Source organism: Aythya marila (assembly GCF_965140915.1).
Source record: "Aythya marila genome assembly, chromosome: 13".
Classification (NCBI taxonomy): domain Eukaryota; kingdom Metazoa; phylum Chordata; class Aves; order Anseriformes; family Anatidae; genus Aythya; species Aythya marila.
In genome coordinates this window covers 9,575,814-9,594,221 of record NC_139054.1, presented here as the reverse complement: position 1 = coordinate 9,594,221, position 18,408 = coordinate 9,575,814, and the positions used below count along the sequence as shown (strand labels likewise).

The following is an 18,408-nucleotide window of genomic DNA, read 5'->3' as shown; positions in this document are numbered from 1 at the left end:
CCCTGCTGGGCTGGCTGCCAGGCACTGCCGGCACAGAGCAGGGCTTGGCCACAGCCGGGGGGGTGGGAGAGAGACCCACACTCATGGCCAAACCTCCCACGTTAGCTGGGAAATAGGCAGCAGTGCCCCAGGGTGGCCCAGCCCCGTGCTTCTGGTGCCTGGGTGCAGGACAGCAGCCTGCCGTGGCCTTGCCCTGCATGGCGTGGGAGCGTGCCAGCAGGTCCCGGGGCACGGGCTGCGGTGCAGACCTTGCAGATATCCCCCAGAGGCTCCAGCACTGGCCTGCGGAGGAAGCGGGGCCAGGAGGTGGGCTGCATCCATGTGAGAAGATGATTTCCCAGATTCTGGTCTGGTCTAAATCAGCCCTGACAGATTATTTTGCGAAATAAACTAATTTAGGGCAGATGGATCTTGCGTGGATTTGGCATTTCTCCTTGTTTACTGGCAGCCGAGCAGGGTCAGCGCACGGTCAGCAGCGAGGGCCCCACACCATCGGCTCTGCTTGGCCCCGGGGCTGCAGCTGCAAGCCCTGCCCCAGGGCTCGGCGGGGAGGAGAAGGGGCTGCCCGGCCCCACGGCACCCCCCGGGCTGTGTGCTGTGCCTGTAGCCCCACGCGTGTCCCTGAGCACGGCCGTGCCTACATCCCCGTGACCGTGCAGGGCAGCACCCATCTTAGCTGCCCCAGGAGCAGGTGCCAGCCCCATCCTTCCCGTGCCGGTGCCAGCTGGGTGCAGGTAGGTGCCTCCCATCCCTGCGGGGCTGGGTTGGACCCGGGGTGGCAGCCTGGACTCCTGTGCCAGCCCCAGGGCAGCACCTCTGCCTTCTACCTGTTATCGGTCTCGCAGGCTCCACATGTTGGCTGGGGAGGTGGATCCTGGCGCTGCTGCCACAAGCCCAGGCCCTGCACGCAGCCACCCGTGGATGTTTGTTCCTTTGCGTGGGGTCTTTCTGCTCCGTGGGGAGGCTCTGCCCAGCTGGGAGAGCACCAGAGGGAACCGAGTGAGGCTGAAGCTGCTCCCCTGCGTGTGCCTCCAGCTCTGCTGCTGCTGTGTGGGTGCCAGGCAGGCTGGGCACACACGTGGGCAGGGGAGCCAAGGGCTGGCTCATGCCTTGGCGCCGTCTCCGCAAAGCCCTCGCTGGCTGCTGTGCCGAGGGGGGGCACTCAGGCAGGACCCCGCCACCTCCCCGTCGCCATCCCCTGGGTTTCAGAGGCAGCCCGAGGGTCGCTGTGCCCTGGCTGCTTTTGGCCCGAGCCACACAGAGGGGCAGGTGGCCGGGGCAGCGTCCCGGCAAAGGCTCACGGGCCGTGCTCGTGGCTGCAGCACCGAGGGGTCGGGGTGCGGAGAGCTCGTGGCTCTCAGCCTCCCTCCGTGGCTCCACCCCTCATTCCCCTGCGACTTTCATAACCCAGCGCGCTGCCACGTGTCCGGCGCAGACCCCGGCTGCCTCGGGGGGACACGGGGCTGTCCCGGCGGAGGCGTCGGAGCTGCTCTCCCTGTGCTCCAGCTGCTTGTCAGGGAAGAGCCTCTGCGGTCAGCCAAGGGGAACCCATCTCGGTACGCGTGCCGAGGAGGATGGAGGTGGAGGGCTGAGCTGCTGCACAGAGCTGGGGTTGGAGAACCTGCCCCACAAACAGCTCCCCTGCGAGAAAAGGGGTGGCCTGGTGCACAGAGAAGTAATGGCAGATTGGGTACAGTAATCCATTGTGGAGTTAAACCAGGCTGTCTTGTCCTCACTGCTCCGTGACACCAAATTCTTCAGCTCAGGTCTAGCCCTGGCGTCACCGCACCTTTCTCTTCCCTGTAGGAGCAGCGGGACAGAGCTGTCGTCTCCCTCTGCAGTCAGCAGGTACCGTCACACCCTCCTCCTCCTCCTCCTCCTTCTCCCCGCGGGTGATGGGTGGTGGAGCCAGGCTGCTGCCGGGTGGGACACGTCCCACCGGTGGGGCTCGAGCCCTGGAATCCCGGGAATCCACCCCGGGGCAGGCGGGATTTCTGGCGTGATGGAGGAAACTCATCTGCTCGTGATATTGCTGCAGCAGCGCTCGGTCGCGCTGCTGGGCCTCGCCATCCAAAAGAGCTGCAGGAGATCAAAGGCTGGGTTAGATTTCCATCTCTGGTTAGTCACTCAGCTGCAGGCAGGTCCCGACCCCCTTCTGCTTTCCGTGGCAGCTGCTTAAGCACGCGCTCCCCGGTAGCTGGCACAGGGCCACGTGCAGCCGATAATCCCCCGGCCGCGAGCCGCAGCAGGTGGCTGGTGCTGTAAGCAGGCAGGCTTCATGGTCCCCTCGCTTTGCCTCCGCAGGTCTGGCAGGATGACTGGCTGCCGGGTGATTGCCCTCCTCCTGCTGTCCTTCCTTCCCGGCGCTGCAGCTGGAGGCCTGCTTCCTGCCCTCGTTCCCCGGTCCATCCTGCAGCTCGGCAGAGCCCGCTTCTCGGCGCAGCCCGTACTGGAGCTGACGACACGCTGTGACGACACATGCGCCCGGCGGGAGGCTGCCTTGGCCCCCCAGGATTTTCAGGAGCACCTTTCTTATGAGACCCTGTACGCCAACGGCACCCGCACCCTCACCACGGTGGAGCTGAGCCCCCGGGGGGGCGGCGCGGAGAAGAGGCGGCAGAGGTGGCGCAGGCGGCGCAAGCGGCAGATTTACGGCACGGACGGGCGGTTCTCCATCAGCGGGACCCACTTCTTGCTGGACTTCCCCTTCTCCGCCACCGTCAAGATCTCCACGGGGTGCACGGGGGTGCTCGTGTCCGAGCGGCACGTCCTCACAGCTGCCCACTGCATCCACGACGGCAAAGACTACGTGAAGGGGGCCAGGAAGATCAAGGTGGGCTTCCTGACGCCGCTGCAGGGCGCTGGCAACGGGACGGGGCCGGGGGGGCTGGCGATGCGCTGGGCTCGCGTGCGGCGCACGCAGGTGCCCAAAGGTTGGATTCGGAGCCCCAACTCGGTCAGCATGGACTACGACTACGCCCTGCTGGAGCTGCGCAGGCCACACCAGCGCCCCTACATGAAGCTGGCGGTGGCTCCAGCGGCGGAGGAGATGGCTGGGAAGAGGATTCATTTTTCGGGGTTTGACAGCGACCGGCCAGGCGAGCTGGTCTACCGATTCTGCGGGGTAGAGGACGAGACGGCACACCTCATCTACCAGCACTGCGATGCCCGGCCCGGTGCCTCCGGCTCTGGGGTGTACGGCAAGGTGTGGGACCCCGTCCGGCACAAGTGGGAGAGGAAGGTGGTCGGGGTCTTCTCTGGGCACCAGTGGCTCGAGGTGGCCGGGGAGCAGCATGACTATAACGTTGCTGTTCGCCTGACGGCTCCGAAGTTTGCTCAAATTTGTTACTGGATCAAAGGGGACTATAAAAGCTGCCAGAACGAATAACTGCAGCCTTCCTTTTCCCCTCCCCAGTGCAGAAGGCTTTGAGCATGGTGTTGCAGAGCGAATGCACGGCTGAGGAGCACGAGGAGGAGCAGCTTCTCCTGCCAAAACTGCTGCACCACTGCTTTCATTTTGTTCTCTGTCCTGGAGGAACGAGCGCCCCGCAGATCACAAGGGATCCAGCGGAGACTCACTAGGCCTGAAGGGTGCGTAAGCTCCTTTGGTTGGTGCTGGTGGGAACTCGGCATCGGGTTCTTTGCACAAAGAGCTCAGCTGGCAGTCAGGACAGTGGCCTCTGCCTCGAGCCGTTAACCACTTGGAGGCAGCCACAGGCCCTGTGCTCAGCTGCACCGAGTTTCTCTTGGGTCTCACCAGGTCTCTGTTTGCGGGCTGGCACTGCCCAGCTTGGCACTGCCCCAGCTCCATGAGGACAAAGGATTTTTTCTTCTAACAGCGTCTTTGTGTGCCGATGAAAGGTGCCTGAAAAGGAACCCTGGAGCCGGAGGCTTCTGGGCACGCTGTCAGCAAGGAGCCCGGCCAGGACAGGAGGGGCTGCTCCAGCCTGCTGGTGGAAGCAGCACGTGACGGCACTCTTGGAAAGGAAACCTCTTCCAACCCCTGCAGCGTGGTGCCACGTGGGTACCGCCACGCCACAGCACAGGCTGAGATCTGAGAGCGCCCATTTACTTGTAAACCTTCTCATCTCTCTTTGGTTCTCTTTGGGATGCCTTTAGGAGGAAGGGACCCTGGCATTTACTGCAGCTGTAGTATTTGAGGTGGATTATTTTATGCAAATACGTGTATTTGAATAAAAGGCAGCACAAATCTCTTTGCAAAGGTTACGTTGAAAGGAGAGCGGTGCGCAACTTGCCAGCCCTGCTTTGGGACTTGTGAAAGCATGGCAGTGCTCTCCCTTCAGAGCAAAGCCAGCAGGACAGGCGGAGCTGGGCAGAGCTGAAACTGCAGGATCTTGCAAAAATAGGGACAGAAATGCCTCCCACAGTCATAACCCAGGCACCTGACCAAACAGCTTCCCACATGCTCTGTCAGATCCACAGGAATGATACGTCCAACAGGCCCTACCAGGCTCTCCCAGGAGCAAAGCAAGAGTTTGTTTTATGTTTCCCTACCTCATATACACAAGATTCTGTTGCTAATCCAAGTTTCATGGCAGATTTCCCTCCCTGTCTTCCTCACAGATTCCCTTTTGCTTGCTGTGTTTGCCCAAGCAATTCTTCTATGTAATCCATAACCTCCAGAAGGGACTTTGTGCTGATGCTGCTTTGCCAGGCTGGACAGATGACAAAGTGAGCTTGTTTTTTGCTCTTGTGTCAACGTCCCCTCCTTTTCACTGTATGTCAGGGCAGCCTGCATCGCAGGCTTGTCAACTCTGTCATTCCTTAGGTCTGCTGAGGTCTAAATGTGCAGTTCCTTCAAGATCCGTGACAGTTTTACTGATGCAGCAACCTGACTTGCAAAACAAGCAGGTAGGAGACATTTCAACAAATTAAATGCTACACCCGCTCCCACTCAGTTCTAACATAAGTGTTAAAATAATTGAAATTGTATGCCTGGTCTGCACATGTGCTCAGCAGAACAGTATTCATTATCTTGGATGAGACAGAGCATGAAAAATCCCAATTACACATTACTGGAGAGGGAGCAGCTGCTATTATTTTCATCACACTAAACCAATTTACAGTCACAATTTAACTTGTCCAGCGGCATTGCCTACCCTGGCTGGAGGTGCTTAGGGACAGATCAGTAGGTGTTGTAATCTCTTCTGCTCTCTTGTCTGGACCCTACAAACAGCTTAATAGTGTTAGCCATGCTCTTCTTAAACGGGGAAGAAAGCACTGGGGGGAGGTTGTTAACAACAAACAGAAGGAAGGGAGTTCCTTCCATTCTTAAGTGCACATTGGACCTTTATATTGCTTCCTACACACCTCAGGTCGTGGAACAGGTATCAGGACAGTGAAAGTTTTCCTGGAATCTGCTCACGTGAAACATAAAGGTTTGTCTTATTCAGAGCAGCTGCATGCTTTATAAGCAACTTCCTTCTGGTGTCAGCCACCAGCTATTGCAAAAACAGAAGAGGAAAAGCCAGCAGCAAGAGGGAAGCCCAGAGAAATACAGTGAGACTTGCGCCCTCTTTTAGCATCCATCTTAGTGTATGCAAGTGACAGCAATTTTAAAATACCAACAGATGTTCCCCCCAGTTCTTGTCACAGAGCTAACAGTTTTGATGCACAAACTGCAACAGGTACAGGACTCACTGTTTATTTAAAAAATTGAAAGAAACTTTTAACAAAACCACGCCGAACAGTGAGGATCAGAAAAGCCAGGCAGCACTGGGGGCATCATAAAGAGAAAGGCTCTGCAGGCCCTGACCAACCCAAGGGCTAGATGTGCAGGCAAGCACCTCCAAGTGGACAGTTAGACCTCGCTGCGCTTCTCTCATCCAAACAGTGACACTGCTTTGTCAGCAGAGGAGGTTGTAAATTAGAAATTTGCAACTCTCCTGCATCCCCACAAGGTGCCCTGGCACCTGGAGGGCACCAGTGGTGGCACATTTTTAAGAAGTTCCATCTGAGAGCAACCGCAGCTGCAGTCCCTACTTGGAGGAAGCCACCTGCTTAGCTGCAACATGAAGAGTACGTCATAGCACGAGGTGTTGCCATGCTGCATTTCTTCTTACCCAGAATCCTGCAGAGCTGTCCATTTGTTTCCCTCGTTGCCCTGCATCAGCACAGAACATCTTCTCTAGCCCAGAAGGAAGGGGGAATGAACACATGTATATCCACAGTCTAAGGAGGGTCACCTTTTGTTGGAACTTGGATCTCACTCCCTACCCCAATCCAAAATGCGAGAACAGGGCTAGCTCTGGAAGGACAGAACCCTCTACGAGCTAGGACCTATGAGGCAATTAATAGACTGCAGGCTGATGATTTGCCTTCTGCATCTGAATAATCTTGCCAAAGCCACCTCTTCCCACATCGTAGTCTGTCCGGTACTCATCTCGCACCTGGGGCACAGCAATGACACAAATATTAGCATCCTGCACTGCTCGTGTCCTTCAGAATCATCACCCTTTTCTCGCTCAGCTGGTGGAGGACTGAAGTTCAGATTAGAAGCACTTTGACCCATTTGAAATCTCCTCAAATAATCCACCAAAAAAGTGATGGTGGTGCAAATGACATGAAAATATGTCTGATGCCCGAGGTCCTTTTACATAATGGCAAAGATAATGGCAAAATATTTTAATGCCAGGCTTTGCCCCCAGAACATTTACTTCCCTTCCCCCCCCCCCCCCCCCCAAAAAAAAAAAAAACAACAAGAAGTCTGCAAAGGAAACGTACCTTCACACAGGACAAACTGCTGGCTCCTGAGATTGGCCTGACAGATGTGCTGCCCCTCTCCTTTCAAATTCTACACCATTTTAAGAGTACTAGTATGGAATAGTGAAATTTCTACTTGTACTGTCAGGAACTTTGGAGCCTTAGTTCTACTTCTAGCTCTTAATAGCAGGGTAGCACCAGTTACCAAAATCACACGGAGTAGCTGTACTTCATTATCAGGTCCTTATCGCCTACACTGTGTTCTCCAGGAGACAAAACCAGAAAAGCTCTACACTGTCTTAGGGGGACCCGACTCAAGGTCTGAACTGGTATTGCTTTTACCTGTCCTCCAGTCTTTCCTCTTCCATACTGCCGGCCCTCCTTAAACCCTGCATCCCAGTCTGTTCGAACGATGCGGTCATCTAGTCGCGTGCCGTTGATAAATCGCATTGCGTGTTCAGCGTCTGCTCTCGTGTAGTATCTGAGACACACTCTAAGGAAAACTGCATGTGCTGTTCTGTTGGCTGCAGGGAAAAGAAAGAGAACTACTGCATTTCGGAGGCAGAAGAGCCCTGCCTTCCAGGTTTTCCTGCTGTGCCTACTCTTTTCTTTGGGATCAAACAACTGCAGTCATGTAAAACCAAGCTGAAAACAGCTCCCACTCCTTCCTAAGGTTCTGAACTTTAATGTAGTACCTGTACAGGCAAGAAATAGCTTTGGATCGCTTATATCACAAGCAGATAAAACAAACATGTTAAAGCCTCGCTACGGGCAAGAAATCCATATGACGCCTTCTTCTACCACACAAAACTTGACTAAACGTGAGCAGGAGGTGCAGGCCTCACGGGAGAGCTCTGCAGAGACAGCTCACGGGGCAACTTGTACGAGCGTGCACCCCGTGCTGGGGAGCAGTGCCACGGACCGCTCTGCGAGGCCCTTTAGGTGCGAAGTGAAGGCGAGAGGGTGAACAGGGGGCAAACACGAGCCCTTAGCGTTGGCCATGGGTGAGATGGGGCCTGTGTTAGTTCCACCTACACAGGTTGGGGGGAAGGAAGGGAAACAAATGCCTGGCAGCGGGCACCAGCGTGGGGTGGCAGAGCTGGCCGTGGCAGGCCGCGAGCAGGAGGGCGCGGGAAGGATACTCGACGAAGCAGAAGCCGCAGGGCGTCTTCTTGATCTTGTCCAGCCCCATGACGATGCGCTTGACGTCGCCGCACTTGGAGAAGAGCTCCTGGATCTGCTCCTCGGTGGTGTAGAACGACAGGTTGCCCACGTACAGCGTGGAGGAGATCTTCAGGAACTTCTCCTGCAGCTTCTTGCTACCCTGCGGGCACAGCGGGCCGTCAGCGGCCAACGGTCAGCGGCCAACGGTCAGCGACCAACGGCCACCGGGTAACAGCCACCGGGTAACGGCCACCGGGTAACGGCCCCCGGGCGCCCCGACCCCGCTGCAGGCCCCGTCCCCCTCACCCCCCCCCCCCCAGCCGCCCCCGGTCCCGGCCGCACCCGGAAGTGCTGGTCGCGGTAGCGGCTGATCTCGCAGTAGGAGTCGCTGTTGAGGCCGCTGAGCGTGGTGTGCAGCAGCCCCGACATGGCGGCCGTGCCCGCGCCCCCCCCCCTCGCCCCACCGCCACCGCCGCCGCCGCCGCCGCCGCCGGGATCCTTCCAGAACGGCGCCCACCGGCACCGCCTCACGGCCGGCGGGGCCGCCGAGCCTCCCTATTGGCTGCCGCGCCTGTCGATCGGCGGAGGAAGGCGGGGCGGACGCGCCGGACGGCCAATCGCCGCGCGGAGCTGCCCGTTCCTCCGCGGCTGTGGCGGTGGCGCGCATGCGCGGTGCGCAGGGCGGGAGGGCGGGAGGCGCTGAGGGGCGGCCCTGTCATGGCGGCGCGGCGGGCGGCGGCCGAAGGTGGCGGCGGGCGGGAGGCGGGGGCGGCGCTGCCCTCCCCTCCCCTCCCCTCACGGGGCTCTCCCCTTACGGTTCGCTCCCCGCCTGTGTTGCAGGGCTGCTCCGGGAGCTGCTGCGGGAGGAGGCGCCGGGCCGCATCGCCGCGCTCACCGAGGAGCTGTTCCGGGCGGCGGGGAGCCTCGGCGGGGAGGCGGGGGCCGAGCCGGAGGTAGGGCCCGGCCCTGCGGCCTGAGGCCTCCCGGCGTTGGGTGTGATGAGGCAGAATCCGGCCCTGCCGGCCTGGGGATGGAGCAGCCCCGCAACCCGGCAGGAACAAAGCAGAAAAGTGTTAAATAATAAAAAAAGAAAGCGTTAACGGCAGCTCCCGGTGCCCACGCCGCGGGTTTCCACACGAAAACGCAGGTGGCGGAGTGGTGGTGAAGTAAAGCAGGCGTGGGAGCAGCTGAGGGGCTTCCCAACACACTGACTGGGGATAGCGGGTCTGGGAGGGAGAAAAACAAACAAGCACACCTTATAATAACTGCATGGGGAGCCCAGCAGGGTGGGAAGCCTTTTTCCTACATCACACCAGTGAATTAGGGCGCTGCTTATAATAACGATAGGGCTTTTCTTTGTAGGCCGTCTAGAGGACGTTTATGAAGTGGTAAATGACTACTTTAAAAGGTCTTTTTCTAAAAGAAATCGATGAGAAATTAACCTGGAGTAAAAATAAAGCCAGCTGGGGGATTGCCCAAACTCTTCCTCCAAAATTCTATTTTGAAGTGAAATTTAGTTCACAGCGGTTGTCCTCAAAGGAAGACTGATTTTGAAAGTCTTCAATGTGCAACAAAGGGCAGGACAGGTTAGCGTGTGTCAGTACAGAAAATAATCCTAATGCTGTCTATAAAGAAGTACAGGAGCATAAAACTGGTATCCTTTGGTTCTTCCCGTTGGGCTAAATGAGTTTTAAAGAAAGGAGAAATTAATTTGTCGTCTGATCCCTTAAATAAAAGGGTCCATAACATTTTTCCTGGTTATGCAAGATCATATTTGTAGCCAACATCTCTTCTGGAAACTATGATTTGACTGATGGAAAATACACTACCCTTCGAGATGGGTTTTTAAAGGAGCTTATTGTGTTTATGCAAGATTGCATCATCTTTTTAACAAGAATATCTAGTCAGGAGCCTTTGTTCTTTGTCTGCTGATACCAGGAATTTCCCAGCATAGGTGCTTAAAGTAATTAAATGTAACATTCTGTAGGCAAAAGAGGTAAAGTCTTACTACAGATGCACTTCCCAACCTGGTACAATTTTACAGCTCTTTTCCAGTCCCTTCTAATTTTTCAACATCTGTTTAAAGCACACATAATGTATTCTGAAAGCTGCCAGGGAATCAGTTGTGTTGGACGTGCCGATGTGCTATTGCACAAATTTTTTTATGTGCGAGTGTTTTTGAGGAAGCTTCATCCCAGATGGATAGGGTAAGTCAGGTCATGTTTTGCGAAGTTTGGAAAAGGACTTGACAGAAACATATGTTAGGATATTTCAGTAATTTGACAGATTAATGGGATTTGTTTAGGAACATGCTTGAATGTTTCTGAAGTCCACCACTTCACATACAGAATTTGCTGGTTTGTGTAATTTCAAATTGGAGCTGAATGTTGACGTGATATACATGTGTGTACTGCTATTGGTCTTATGATTACTTCTTTTTAGTTTCAGGTCATGTCAGCCTTTGATTTGCAGCCATGTTCTTTCTTAACTTCATCTTAGAAACGCTCTCAAATCTTTAGAAGATGTGAAATAGTCTTTTAGGAGACTGAGCGTATCTTATAAATGACAAGAATATGTGATTCCTGCCAACTGCTTATCAGTCTTCTGGAATACGTGTTCTGTAGAAAAGAATGATCCAAACTTTTAGCTGAAGAAAAACCTGTGTGGTCCACTCAGCATGCCTCTTTTGGGGTCACTATCCCAGCTCTCCCTGTGGAGATGGTCGGTTCATGTAACAGCTTCACAGAAAACTCAGGCCTTTGACATCAGTGTCAAAGGCGGTTGCACAAACGTGGACAGATCATTAACATGACGAGCATGAAAGGTGGTTCCTTATCCAGCAGTGAATTTGAAAGTGAGCCAAATCTAGGACAACATCAAATCTAATAGAATTTTCCTCCTCAGGTTGAAGAAGGTGCAATCAGCCTGTGGAACTGGGCTGTGACCAAGCACATGGGTTCTGTCATCAATGACGAGCAAAGAGCTAAGCGTACGTATGCGTCCTGTTCCTTTCCAAACACATTTGTGTGTTGCAGCGTGAAAAGGAAAAGCTCTTTGCTGACAGGTATATGTGCAGTGCTGTGGATTTGTTTGAATATTTGCAGGTAGGGTAGAGACAGAGGAAACTGTACAGCTAGATTTACATAAACCATTCGGGATCACTCTGGTGTAATGGTGATCTAGTGACACAGAAACAGGATAGGCATTTTTACCACTGCCCATTCTGTGCATGAGCATCAATAAAACAATGGTGTAGCCAAAGGAAACTGTAGTTTGCCTTCTAATGCTATGTTGTTAATCTGAGAATGTATGGAAATAAAACTGACATAAATTTTAGACTGTTGGTCAGTTAATTTATAAAAAGTGAGACTGTTTTTTAACATAGCTATCTCACTAATGTTTACAGAAAAAATCTAAATCTTTTTTTTTTTTTTGACTCCCCTGCCTCATCCAGGCACACAGCTAGTTGGTTTGCTTAAAGCCGGAAGCAGGGCTGGGGGAAATCAGAAGTGAGCTTTTGGTCTACTCTGTCATCCAGTTCCTTATGTGGTTCTGTAGGATTGCAATATCTGGCCTACATTTTTGTCTTGAGGGATTATAGTCAAAATTATGTACACTCTGCATCATATAAATGATGTCAGGGGAAGGGAAAAGGGTAAGTTTACACAAAATAAATAATAATTACCATAGTGTAATGTTCTCAGATCTTATATCACAGCTGAAGGGCCAGGGAGAGGCTATTTAAAATATATTAAGCAGTGTCTTTTCTATCCCTGGTGTTTAAGAAAGGCCAGAAAATATTTTTGCTTTTTACTTTGAAAATGTAAAGATTATTAAACTTGATTTCCCTATGTTGCTGAAGGCTGTTCTGAGGCACTCAAGGCATGTTACTGTGAGCACCTGTAATGTAATTAAGTCTTTGAATGCTGTGTCTTTAACTTAGGTATTTAATAGGTTTAATAGGTATTTTGAGGAGAATATCATTTTTATTTTTTTTTTCTTGATGCCTAAAAGGCAGTTTTAAAGAGCTTGGCTAAAATTCAGACTGCTTTGACTACTGAAGCTTTCAAATTTTTCTTTCCTGCAATTGTACATGGTAAACCATCTTTTGGATATGGCAGGGCCTGATTTTCTTAAGGAAAAAGAAAAAAGACAAAAGGAAACTTAAGAATATATTATACCTTGTTTTCCTGTAGTGCGATTTGTTGCTTGTAGACTGGTGTGCCTTTGTGAAGGCAGTGATCCTCCGGAGGGGACTATTCGAAGACAGATTTTGGTAAGGCTGTTGGCAGGTAAGCGATGAAATGCAGTTGATCACCAAGGGAAATCTTACAACCTTATTACAATTGCTTTGGGAAGTGAGTGAAATAAGCCTGTAATTCTGGGGAGTGTGCATGTTGAAGGTGGGCCCGTGTCACAGGCATACCTTGCTGAGTTAGTGCAGTTACAAATTTCTTAACAGTGCAGTTAGCATCACATCTTTGTCATATGTTAAAATGTTATGAGAGAAGCATTACTACAATATCCTATAGTATTGTGCAGTAGGGCACTCTAAGTCCTACGCTGCATCTAGGTGCTATGGAGTTAATTCAGATGCGAGAGGCACTTGTCACAAATTAAAGAGCTGAAATACCTCTCTCCTGCATAAGATATGTGCGTTAACAAGAAGAAATTTAACACTGCTTCTTTGAAGTGACTAAATTGTCACAAAGCACATATCATTTTCTCTTTCAGATGTCAATGAAAACTGGTAAAGGATGGATAGATATTGGAAAAGCTGATCTTGCTGATGAATTTCTAGAGATTGCCTTGAATGTAAGTGCTTTTCTCGTTCTAGTTTCTTATAAACACACCTGTTTGTAAGTTCCATGGGTGATGCTTAAGCTTTGTTTTCCAGAGCATAGAAAAACTGTACACAAAATTACGTAAGGGGAGCGATGGTGAAGCAGATATTCATGTGCACAAAGCTGATGTGGAGAAGGACCTCTTCAAAGTGCTCTCTTATCAGGCTGAATCAGTATGTGTTCTTCCCTGCTTTCTTTATAAGTCACTAGGGGGTACAAAGGAAACTCTGACCCGTTTATTAGATGTATGAATGCTTGGCACCGAGGACTTGCTGAAGGATATATTTCCTTTGCTTAGATGTAAGATATCAGACGTGATGTTTGCATTCAGTGTTGCAATAATTTGATGATTTTTAATTTGCCTGGTTTATCGCAGTCATTTCTGCCGTGTTGTTTATATCTTCTAGTTCAGATTTGTTGCTCTATGATTTGGCTAGCATGAGTGTTTATACAACAAACAGCTGCCCTTCTGAGTCATAAATGTTTTGGTTCCAAAGGTGCCTTGTGCTTACTGAAGAAAGGGGAGCCTGGGTCCCCAAAACTGTGTTTGTTTAATAGGCACACAGTAAGACTTGCCACTTCAGATTGCTCATCAAATCTGCAGCTGGCCTGATTGAAAAGTGCTTCCCTAAGCAGACCAAAACGCTGGCCAAAATTTTTCATGTAGCTTCTAATTGATAACGGAGACAAAAAGAGTACCCCACGTTACTGGAGAGGTGTTTTAAGATTTGCTAGTTTGTTACATCATCTAACATCTGAATGGTTTGGTACCACCTATCTGTCCCTTCCACACTACGGCTGGACGGCAGGGTACTTCTGGATGTCTTTGTCATCTGGGAATATATAGAAATAAACAGAATTATTGTAGCACTAGAAGGACAGATATCTAATCCCAGATTTAGCTTTAGTGAATGTGAAAAATGTATGCAAATCCAAGTCCTTTTTTAGAGATTGGTCTTTTAATGAATTTTAGAGGCAAGCAAGTCACTTACAGTCTGTTGGCATGTTCTACTGCTTTCCTAGGCAGTTGCTCAAGGGCATTTTCAGAAAGCTGTGATGTGTGTGCAGCGCTGTAAAGATATGTTGATGAAGTTGCCAAAAGAGGTTAGTGAAATCATATCTTCTTTATCATTCCAAAGTTTGAAAATCTGCTTTCCTATCTATATGTTAACGAGTGGCAGATGCCATATAAAATTTTGAAAAATACTTCGAGAACTCTTTGTGTGTATGTGTTCTGTGTTTTTCTGCTTCTCTGAGATTTTCTTGCTACATATTTTGCATGAAAGCAGCAGGTTTTTTTTTTCCTTCAAAGTTCAGTGTTTTTCTTTTTTTTTTTTGCTTATAGTTTATCATTTGAAATAGAATGATAAACTCTTCCTAAAGAATGAGTGAAAACAAATCATCAAGAAAGGCAAAAAGATTTCTGTATTGAATATGCCACCTACTCTTCTGCAGAAACAGCTGCACTTCACATCTTGATCTTCTCTGTTGCTTCTTCCCTTTTATGTGTGAACTTTTGTCTGGAGGCAGGTGGGACAAGAGAAGAGCTGAGCTTCTAGGCTTTTCATATGCAAGTTAGTACTAAAATCTTCACCTTCATGAAGCTGTAAGGCTATGAATGGTGGTTTCTCATTGTACTAAACTGTGTTTTTTGTAGTTCTTATTTCACAGAACAATGTCCAAAGAAAACAAGCTTTGACATATGCAGACTAGTCCTTTGTTTGCAAAGATAAAAGGCTAATATGTTTGTATCAGAATAAGCTTCCCCACATTCATTTTCATTTGCTTATTTTAATTTTTTTTCCCAACCTTTAGGATTTTTTTTGGTACAGTTAGGAAACATTTTGTTCTTGTCTCTGTGGTACAGGTAATAAAATCCAAAGGGATAGATGTGAGTTCTGGAACAGAAATATGGCACTGTTTATGTTATGGTTGGTTAGTTTAATTTTTTTTTTTTTTTTTTTTTTTTTTTTGTGATCTGTTTGCAGAGTATCTGAGTGACTAAGTCAGCTGTGGGGGTCTAACTTTCATTTCAATTATAAGAGCAGTTTCTCGCTGTTTGATTTGTTAAAGATGCTCACTGGGATCATCATGTTTCTGTTTCTCATTTCATTTTGAATGAATTTCATGCTTTCCATTTTAACTCCTCCATTAAATAATATTAAACTTCTCATGGTGAAGGCACTTCAGAAACCACGAGCACTGATGCAGACGAGGAAGAGGTTTCTGATCACAAGAGATGCAATTCACCACTGGTTTAAGGAGGGGTATTTAAACAATGAGAGAAAAAGAAAGCGCTAGCAATTTCTCTGAGTGACTTTGAAATTTTTGACCACCATGTAGTTGTCACTCCTTAGCTCCTCCAGAAACACATCTTACCAGAGAGCACTTGCGGAGTACCACACAGAGGTTGTTGCATTATGGTAATGGATGATACCACAGATCAGCTGGTGAGGATTTGCAGCTTTTGGATCATCAGTGGTCTTAGGAACCACAATGGGGAACTGTAGCCCTAAAGGATGAAAAGCTAGAATTGTTCCAAACACTTAGTGTTTGGAGTGATGCCAGGCTTATGGGAATATTTAGGATTATGCTTGATGTCTGGAACACATTCATTCATTAAAAGAGTATTTTAATTATGAGAGTGATTTTTGTTGTTGTTGTTGTTCATCCATACTGAATTTGCAGTTTTGTGTCTGGATGGCAATGAGATAAAAAAAAAATGTTCAAAGAAAAATGTTGTTCTGTGTCTCTCATTCTTGCCCGAGGATTTGAAGTCCCTTGCAAGAGACACTTCTTGTACTTGGAGAAGAAACTTACTCCAGTGGCAAAGTGAATGCAAATATTAGTGGTCTGTTAGCATTTAAAACAGCTTTTTGTTTCCATTTGGACAGCATTTGACAGTTGCAAATTATTGCAATGGAAAGACAAGTTGGTATGAAGAGATACTGTCAGGGCTGACTGATAAAGCAGAAAACAACAACATTCTGAATAATCAAGCATTCAGAAATATTTTTCTGCTCACATTGGTAGTGTGGATCATCCTTTTATAATGCAAAGGAGACATGCTGGGAAAAAGCCTACCATGCAAGACGTGGAGTCCTATTCATTTAACTATGTATAAGTAAAACCTTTTAGTCATTTTTAAAAATGAATTTGCAATATGCCATTTTTTCTTCCTAGGTTTTATTTTTTATAATTTACTATGCACAGTTTAGTGCTTTCAGGTTGGTTTCTTGAGGAACTATTCTACTTTGTGTGTTTGAAGAATTCCCCTGTTTTGCATGTCCCAGACTGGTTAATATTGCTGCACTTTCCCACGGAACAATACAATTTGATTCTAGTCATGTTCAATACCCTCCTCAAATACGGTCAGAAGTGATAACTGTAGACATGTCTTTAAAGTAAAAAACGTTTTAAAGAACCTGAGACCAGGTGCCATAGATGTGTTGATGTTTCTACAAGGACATTATAGAAGCAGGAGTCTTTCATTACAGACCTGTTACCTGTCCATCCTCTGTTACAACTTTGGGGTGGAAACCTATGAACGGAAGAAGTATGAACAGAGCTCCTTTTGGCTCAGGTAATGTGCAAAGGGAAACAAAATAATATCCTGCATTTCAAATGTAAATATTTGTGTGAAGGAGAGGGAGAAGGAAAGTAGATGTTTAATTGAAAAACTGAAAACACAAGTTTTTAACTGAACCGTAGTGGCTGAGCAAATACTGACTTAGTGACTGTCGTGCTTACAAATGCTGTTGCCTAGCATTTATGTCTGTTTTCCACACTGATTTTCATGTCATTAGAATGAAAACTTCCATGTGGGAGTCATATCCATGGTTCTCATCCATTCTTTCCCTAACTCTTCTTCCAAAGAGATTAATGAAGAGGCTATTCGCAGCTCCTGTGCCACTTACAAACAATATTGAAGGGATCTGAAAACTTAAGAAAAGTGTAGAGGAATTCTTCTGGCCAGTTTGAAATGGATGTGTTTTTCTCAGTACTTGAATTTCTCAGAAAGGAGGTGCTTCATTGACAGCAGTTCCTTGACTGATGAAAGACACAACCACCAAGGTGAAAAACAAATAGTTTGAGATGGTTTAGGTAGGTTCCAAATAAGTAATGTGTTATTGCTAGGGACGAAAATATTTAGGCTATTGGGAATAGCATCTTCATGCCAAGGTAACAGACTGAGCTCAGAAAATTTGCTTTTATTTCTTGTTCTTTTTGTTTTAAATTCTCTGAAGAAAACAAATGACAACACCTCTAATTCAGAATAGTTACGGTCACATGCTATCAAAGAATTTTTAGAAATGCTTAGAATTAATTAAAGCTGGTGCTTTGTTGATTATTTTATATTTTGTTCTTGTAGAATATTAAATACTGAGTCCTGATGGCAAAATTTGAGGAGGAAATAAACTTCTGCCAAGTGCAAATATTTATCTGGATATAGCAATTTAGCTCCACCTAGTGGGTTAAGATTTCCCTGTAGTGAGAGTGTATTATATTAGGAAACAAATGTCTGGTTGTTCTGTTTTTCTTTTAAAAAGTTATTCCTTTGCACTGTTTGCCATCAAATCTGGTTTTGTGGACCCGGTGCATTTTCTCTGGGTGGTCCTTTGTGCTGGCATTTAACTTTCAGGAAAAGAGTGATGAATCATGACTCCCAGGTTCTGTTTTTGTGCTGGGATCTTAAGACTGGGTCAATTATAACTTCTGTGTATGACTGTATTATATGTCAGGTGAGAATAAGAACAGTGACTTGCTCAAAACGCCTTCAGTTAAAACTGATAAAGCCTACTAAAATGTTTGAATAGAAGCTGTTACAGAATGTGGTGCAGTAGGTTGAAGGAAGTGCTAGAGTACAATTTTTGATATGAGGGTTTAGGAAGAAAAAATCTTTTGTTCTCTGGTTAAGAAGTGGGGCAGGATAGGAATGTGGCACATACCAGATACCTGGCTGTTATAAACGTGTCAGTCTTCAAAATAGGACTATCATCAAAGTTTACAATTTATTAAAGGAATAGAGGTAAGCAAACAGCGCTGGGTGCGCCGGGATTCTCTGTTCCACCAAGATGCACACCAGTTACATCAAGCAGCTGATTTTTATGCTCCTAGGCTAATACATATTCATTACTACTTCTAAAAAAACCAGGGTTATTATAATTAGTTTCTGGAATCCAAACCTTCCTACTGGAGCCTGCGTATCAGTCTCCGGTGGTCCCTCTGGGGGTCTGTGGGGATCTCTTGTGCTGAAGGCTCATAGTCTTCCTCCCTCTTGTCCTTCTCAATTGTCCAACTTGGCTGTATGTCGGAGACTTGTGCAGCGTCCCCTGCAAGCTTCGTCTTTTAGTCGTTCTTCAGCTTTCCCCTTCTCCTTAATCTCCTGGCCAGATATCAGAGACTTGCATAGTGTCCCAAGCAATAGTCATAATAGTTAGCAGTTATTCTGACACCCCCCAGATATCAGAGACTTCAAGGAAAAGCCTACAAATACATTTCTCTTCAAGCTCTCTATTGCCACGAATTGCTAAAACATTCCTTTGCAAGATACAAGAACTATATACATTAACCACTCTGTTTTTCTTAGACTTGTGCTTATACAAGGGTATGTAAGGCAGAAGGTCACATTCATCATTCCATGTGGCCCTAGCATTGTTCCATATTGACACGAATC

At 48.2% G+C, this 18,408-nt stretch overlaps 3 protein-coding genes across 6 annotated transcripts in view; 2 read left to right on the top strand and 1 right to left on the bottom strand.

Annotated features, from left to right (window-relative positions):
• Positions 1 to 24: 24 nt before the first annotated feature.
• LOC309883059 (serine protease 23-like) lies at positions 25 to 4,229 on the top strand. Of its 3 annotated transcripts, XR_014318398.1 has the most exons (4): positions 25 to 1,556; positions 1,807 to 1,848; positions 2,305 to 3,591; positions 3,840 to 4,229. XR_014318398.1 is itself a non-coding variant. In XM_082770755.1 (3 exons), the coding sequence occupies exon 3, from the start codon at positions 2,315 to 2,317 to the stop codon at positions 3,386 to 3,388; it is 1,074 nt and encodes a 357-aa protein (XP_082626881.1). In that variant the 5' UTR covers positions 25 to 734; positions 1,807 to 1,848; positions 2,305 to 2,314; the 3' UTR covers positions 3,389 to 4,229. The 3 variants fall into 3 exon arrangements, 2 of the variants coding, with proteins under 2 accessions (XP_082626881.1, XP_082626880.1); XM_082770755.1 differs by having other exon boundaries at positions 25 to 734; positions 2,305 to 4,229; XM_082770754.1 differs by having other exon boundaries at positions 2,305 to 4,229.
• Positions 4,230 to 5,649: 1,420 nt separating this feature from the next.
• LOC309883037 (nuclear cap-binding protein subunit 2) lies at positions 5,650 to 8,383 on the bottom strand. Of its 2 annotated transcripts, none has more exons than XM_082770689.1 (4): positions 8,230 to 8,383; positions 7,759 to 8,047; positions 7,066 to 7,247; positions 5,650 to 6,410 (listed from the first exon to the last, which is right to left on the bottom strand). In XM_082770689.1, the coding sequence occupies exons 1-4, from the start codon at positions 8,314 to 8,316 to the stop codon at positions 6,312 to 6,314; spliced, it is 657 nt and encodes a 218-aa protein (XP_082626815.1). In that variant the 5' UTR covers positions 8,317 to 8,383; the 3' UTR covers positions 5,650 to 6,311. The 2 variants fall into 2 exon arrangements, with proteins under 2 accessions (XP_082626815.1, XP_082626816.1); XM_082770690.1 differs by having other exon boundaries at positions 7,066 to 7,204; positions 7,866 to 8,047.
• A 219-nt stretch (positions 8,384 to 8,602) lies between these two features.
• TEX11 (testis expressed 11) overlaps positions 8,603 to 18,408 on the top strand; it is a 31,338-nt gene continuing 21,532 nt past the window's right edge. The window contains exons 1-8 of the mRNA XM_082770688.1: positions 8,603 to 8,632; positions 8,728 to 8,840; positions 10,792 to 10,876; positions 12,084 to 12,163; positions 12,622 to 12,702; positions 12,785 to 12,904; positions 13,755 to 13,835; positions 16,229 to 16,314. Coding sequence (XP_082626814.1) covers positions 8,605 to 8,632; positions 8,728 to 8,840; positions 10,792 to 10,876; positions 12,084 to 12,163; positions 12,622 to 12,702; positions 12,785 to 12,904; positions 13,755 to 13,835; positions 16,229 to 16,314 — 674 coding nt within the window. The 5' untranslated portion in view covers positions 8,603 to 8,604. The remainder of the gene's footprint in view (positions 8,633 to 8,727; positions 8,841 to 10,791; positions 10,877 to 12,083; positions 12,164 to 12,621; positions 12,703 to 12,784; positions 12,905 to 13,754; positions 13,836 to 16,228; positions 16,315 to 18,408) is intronic.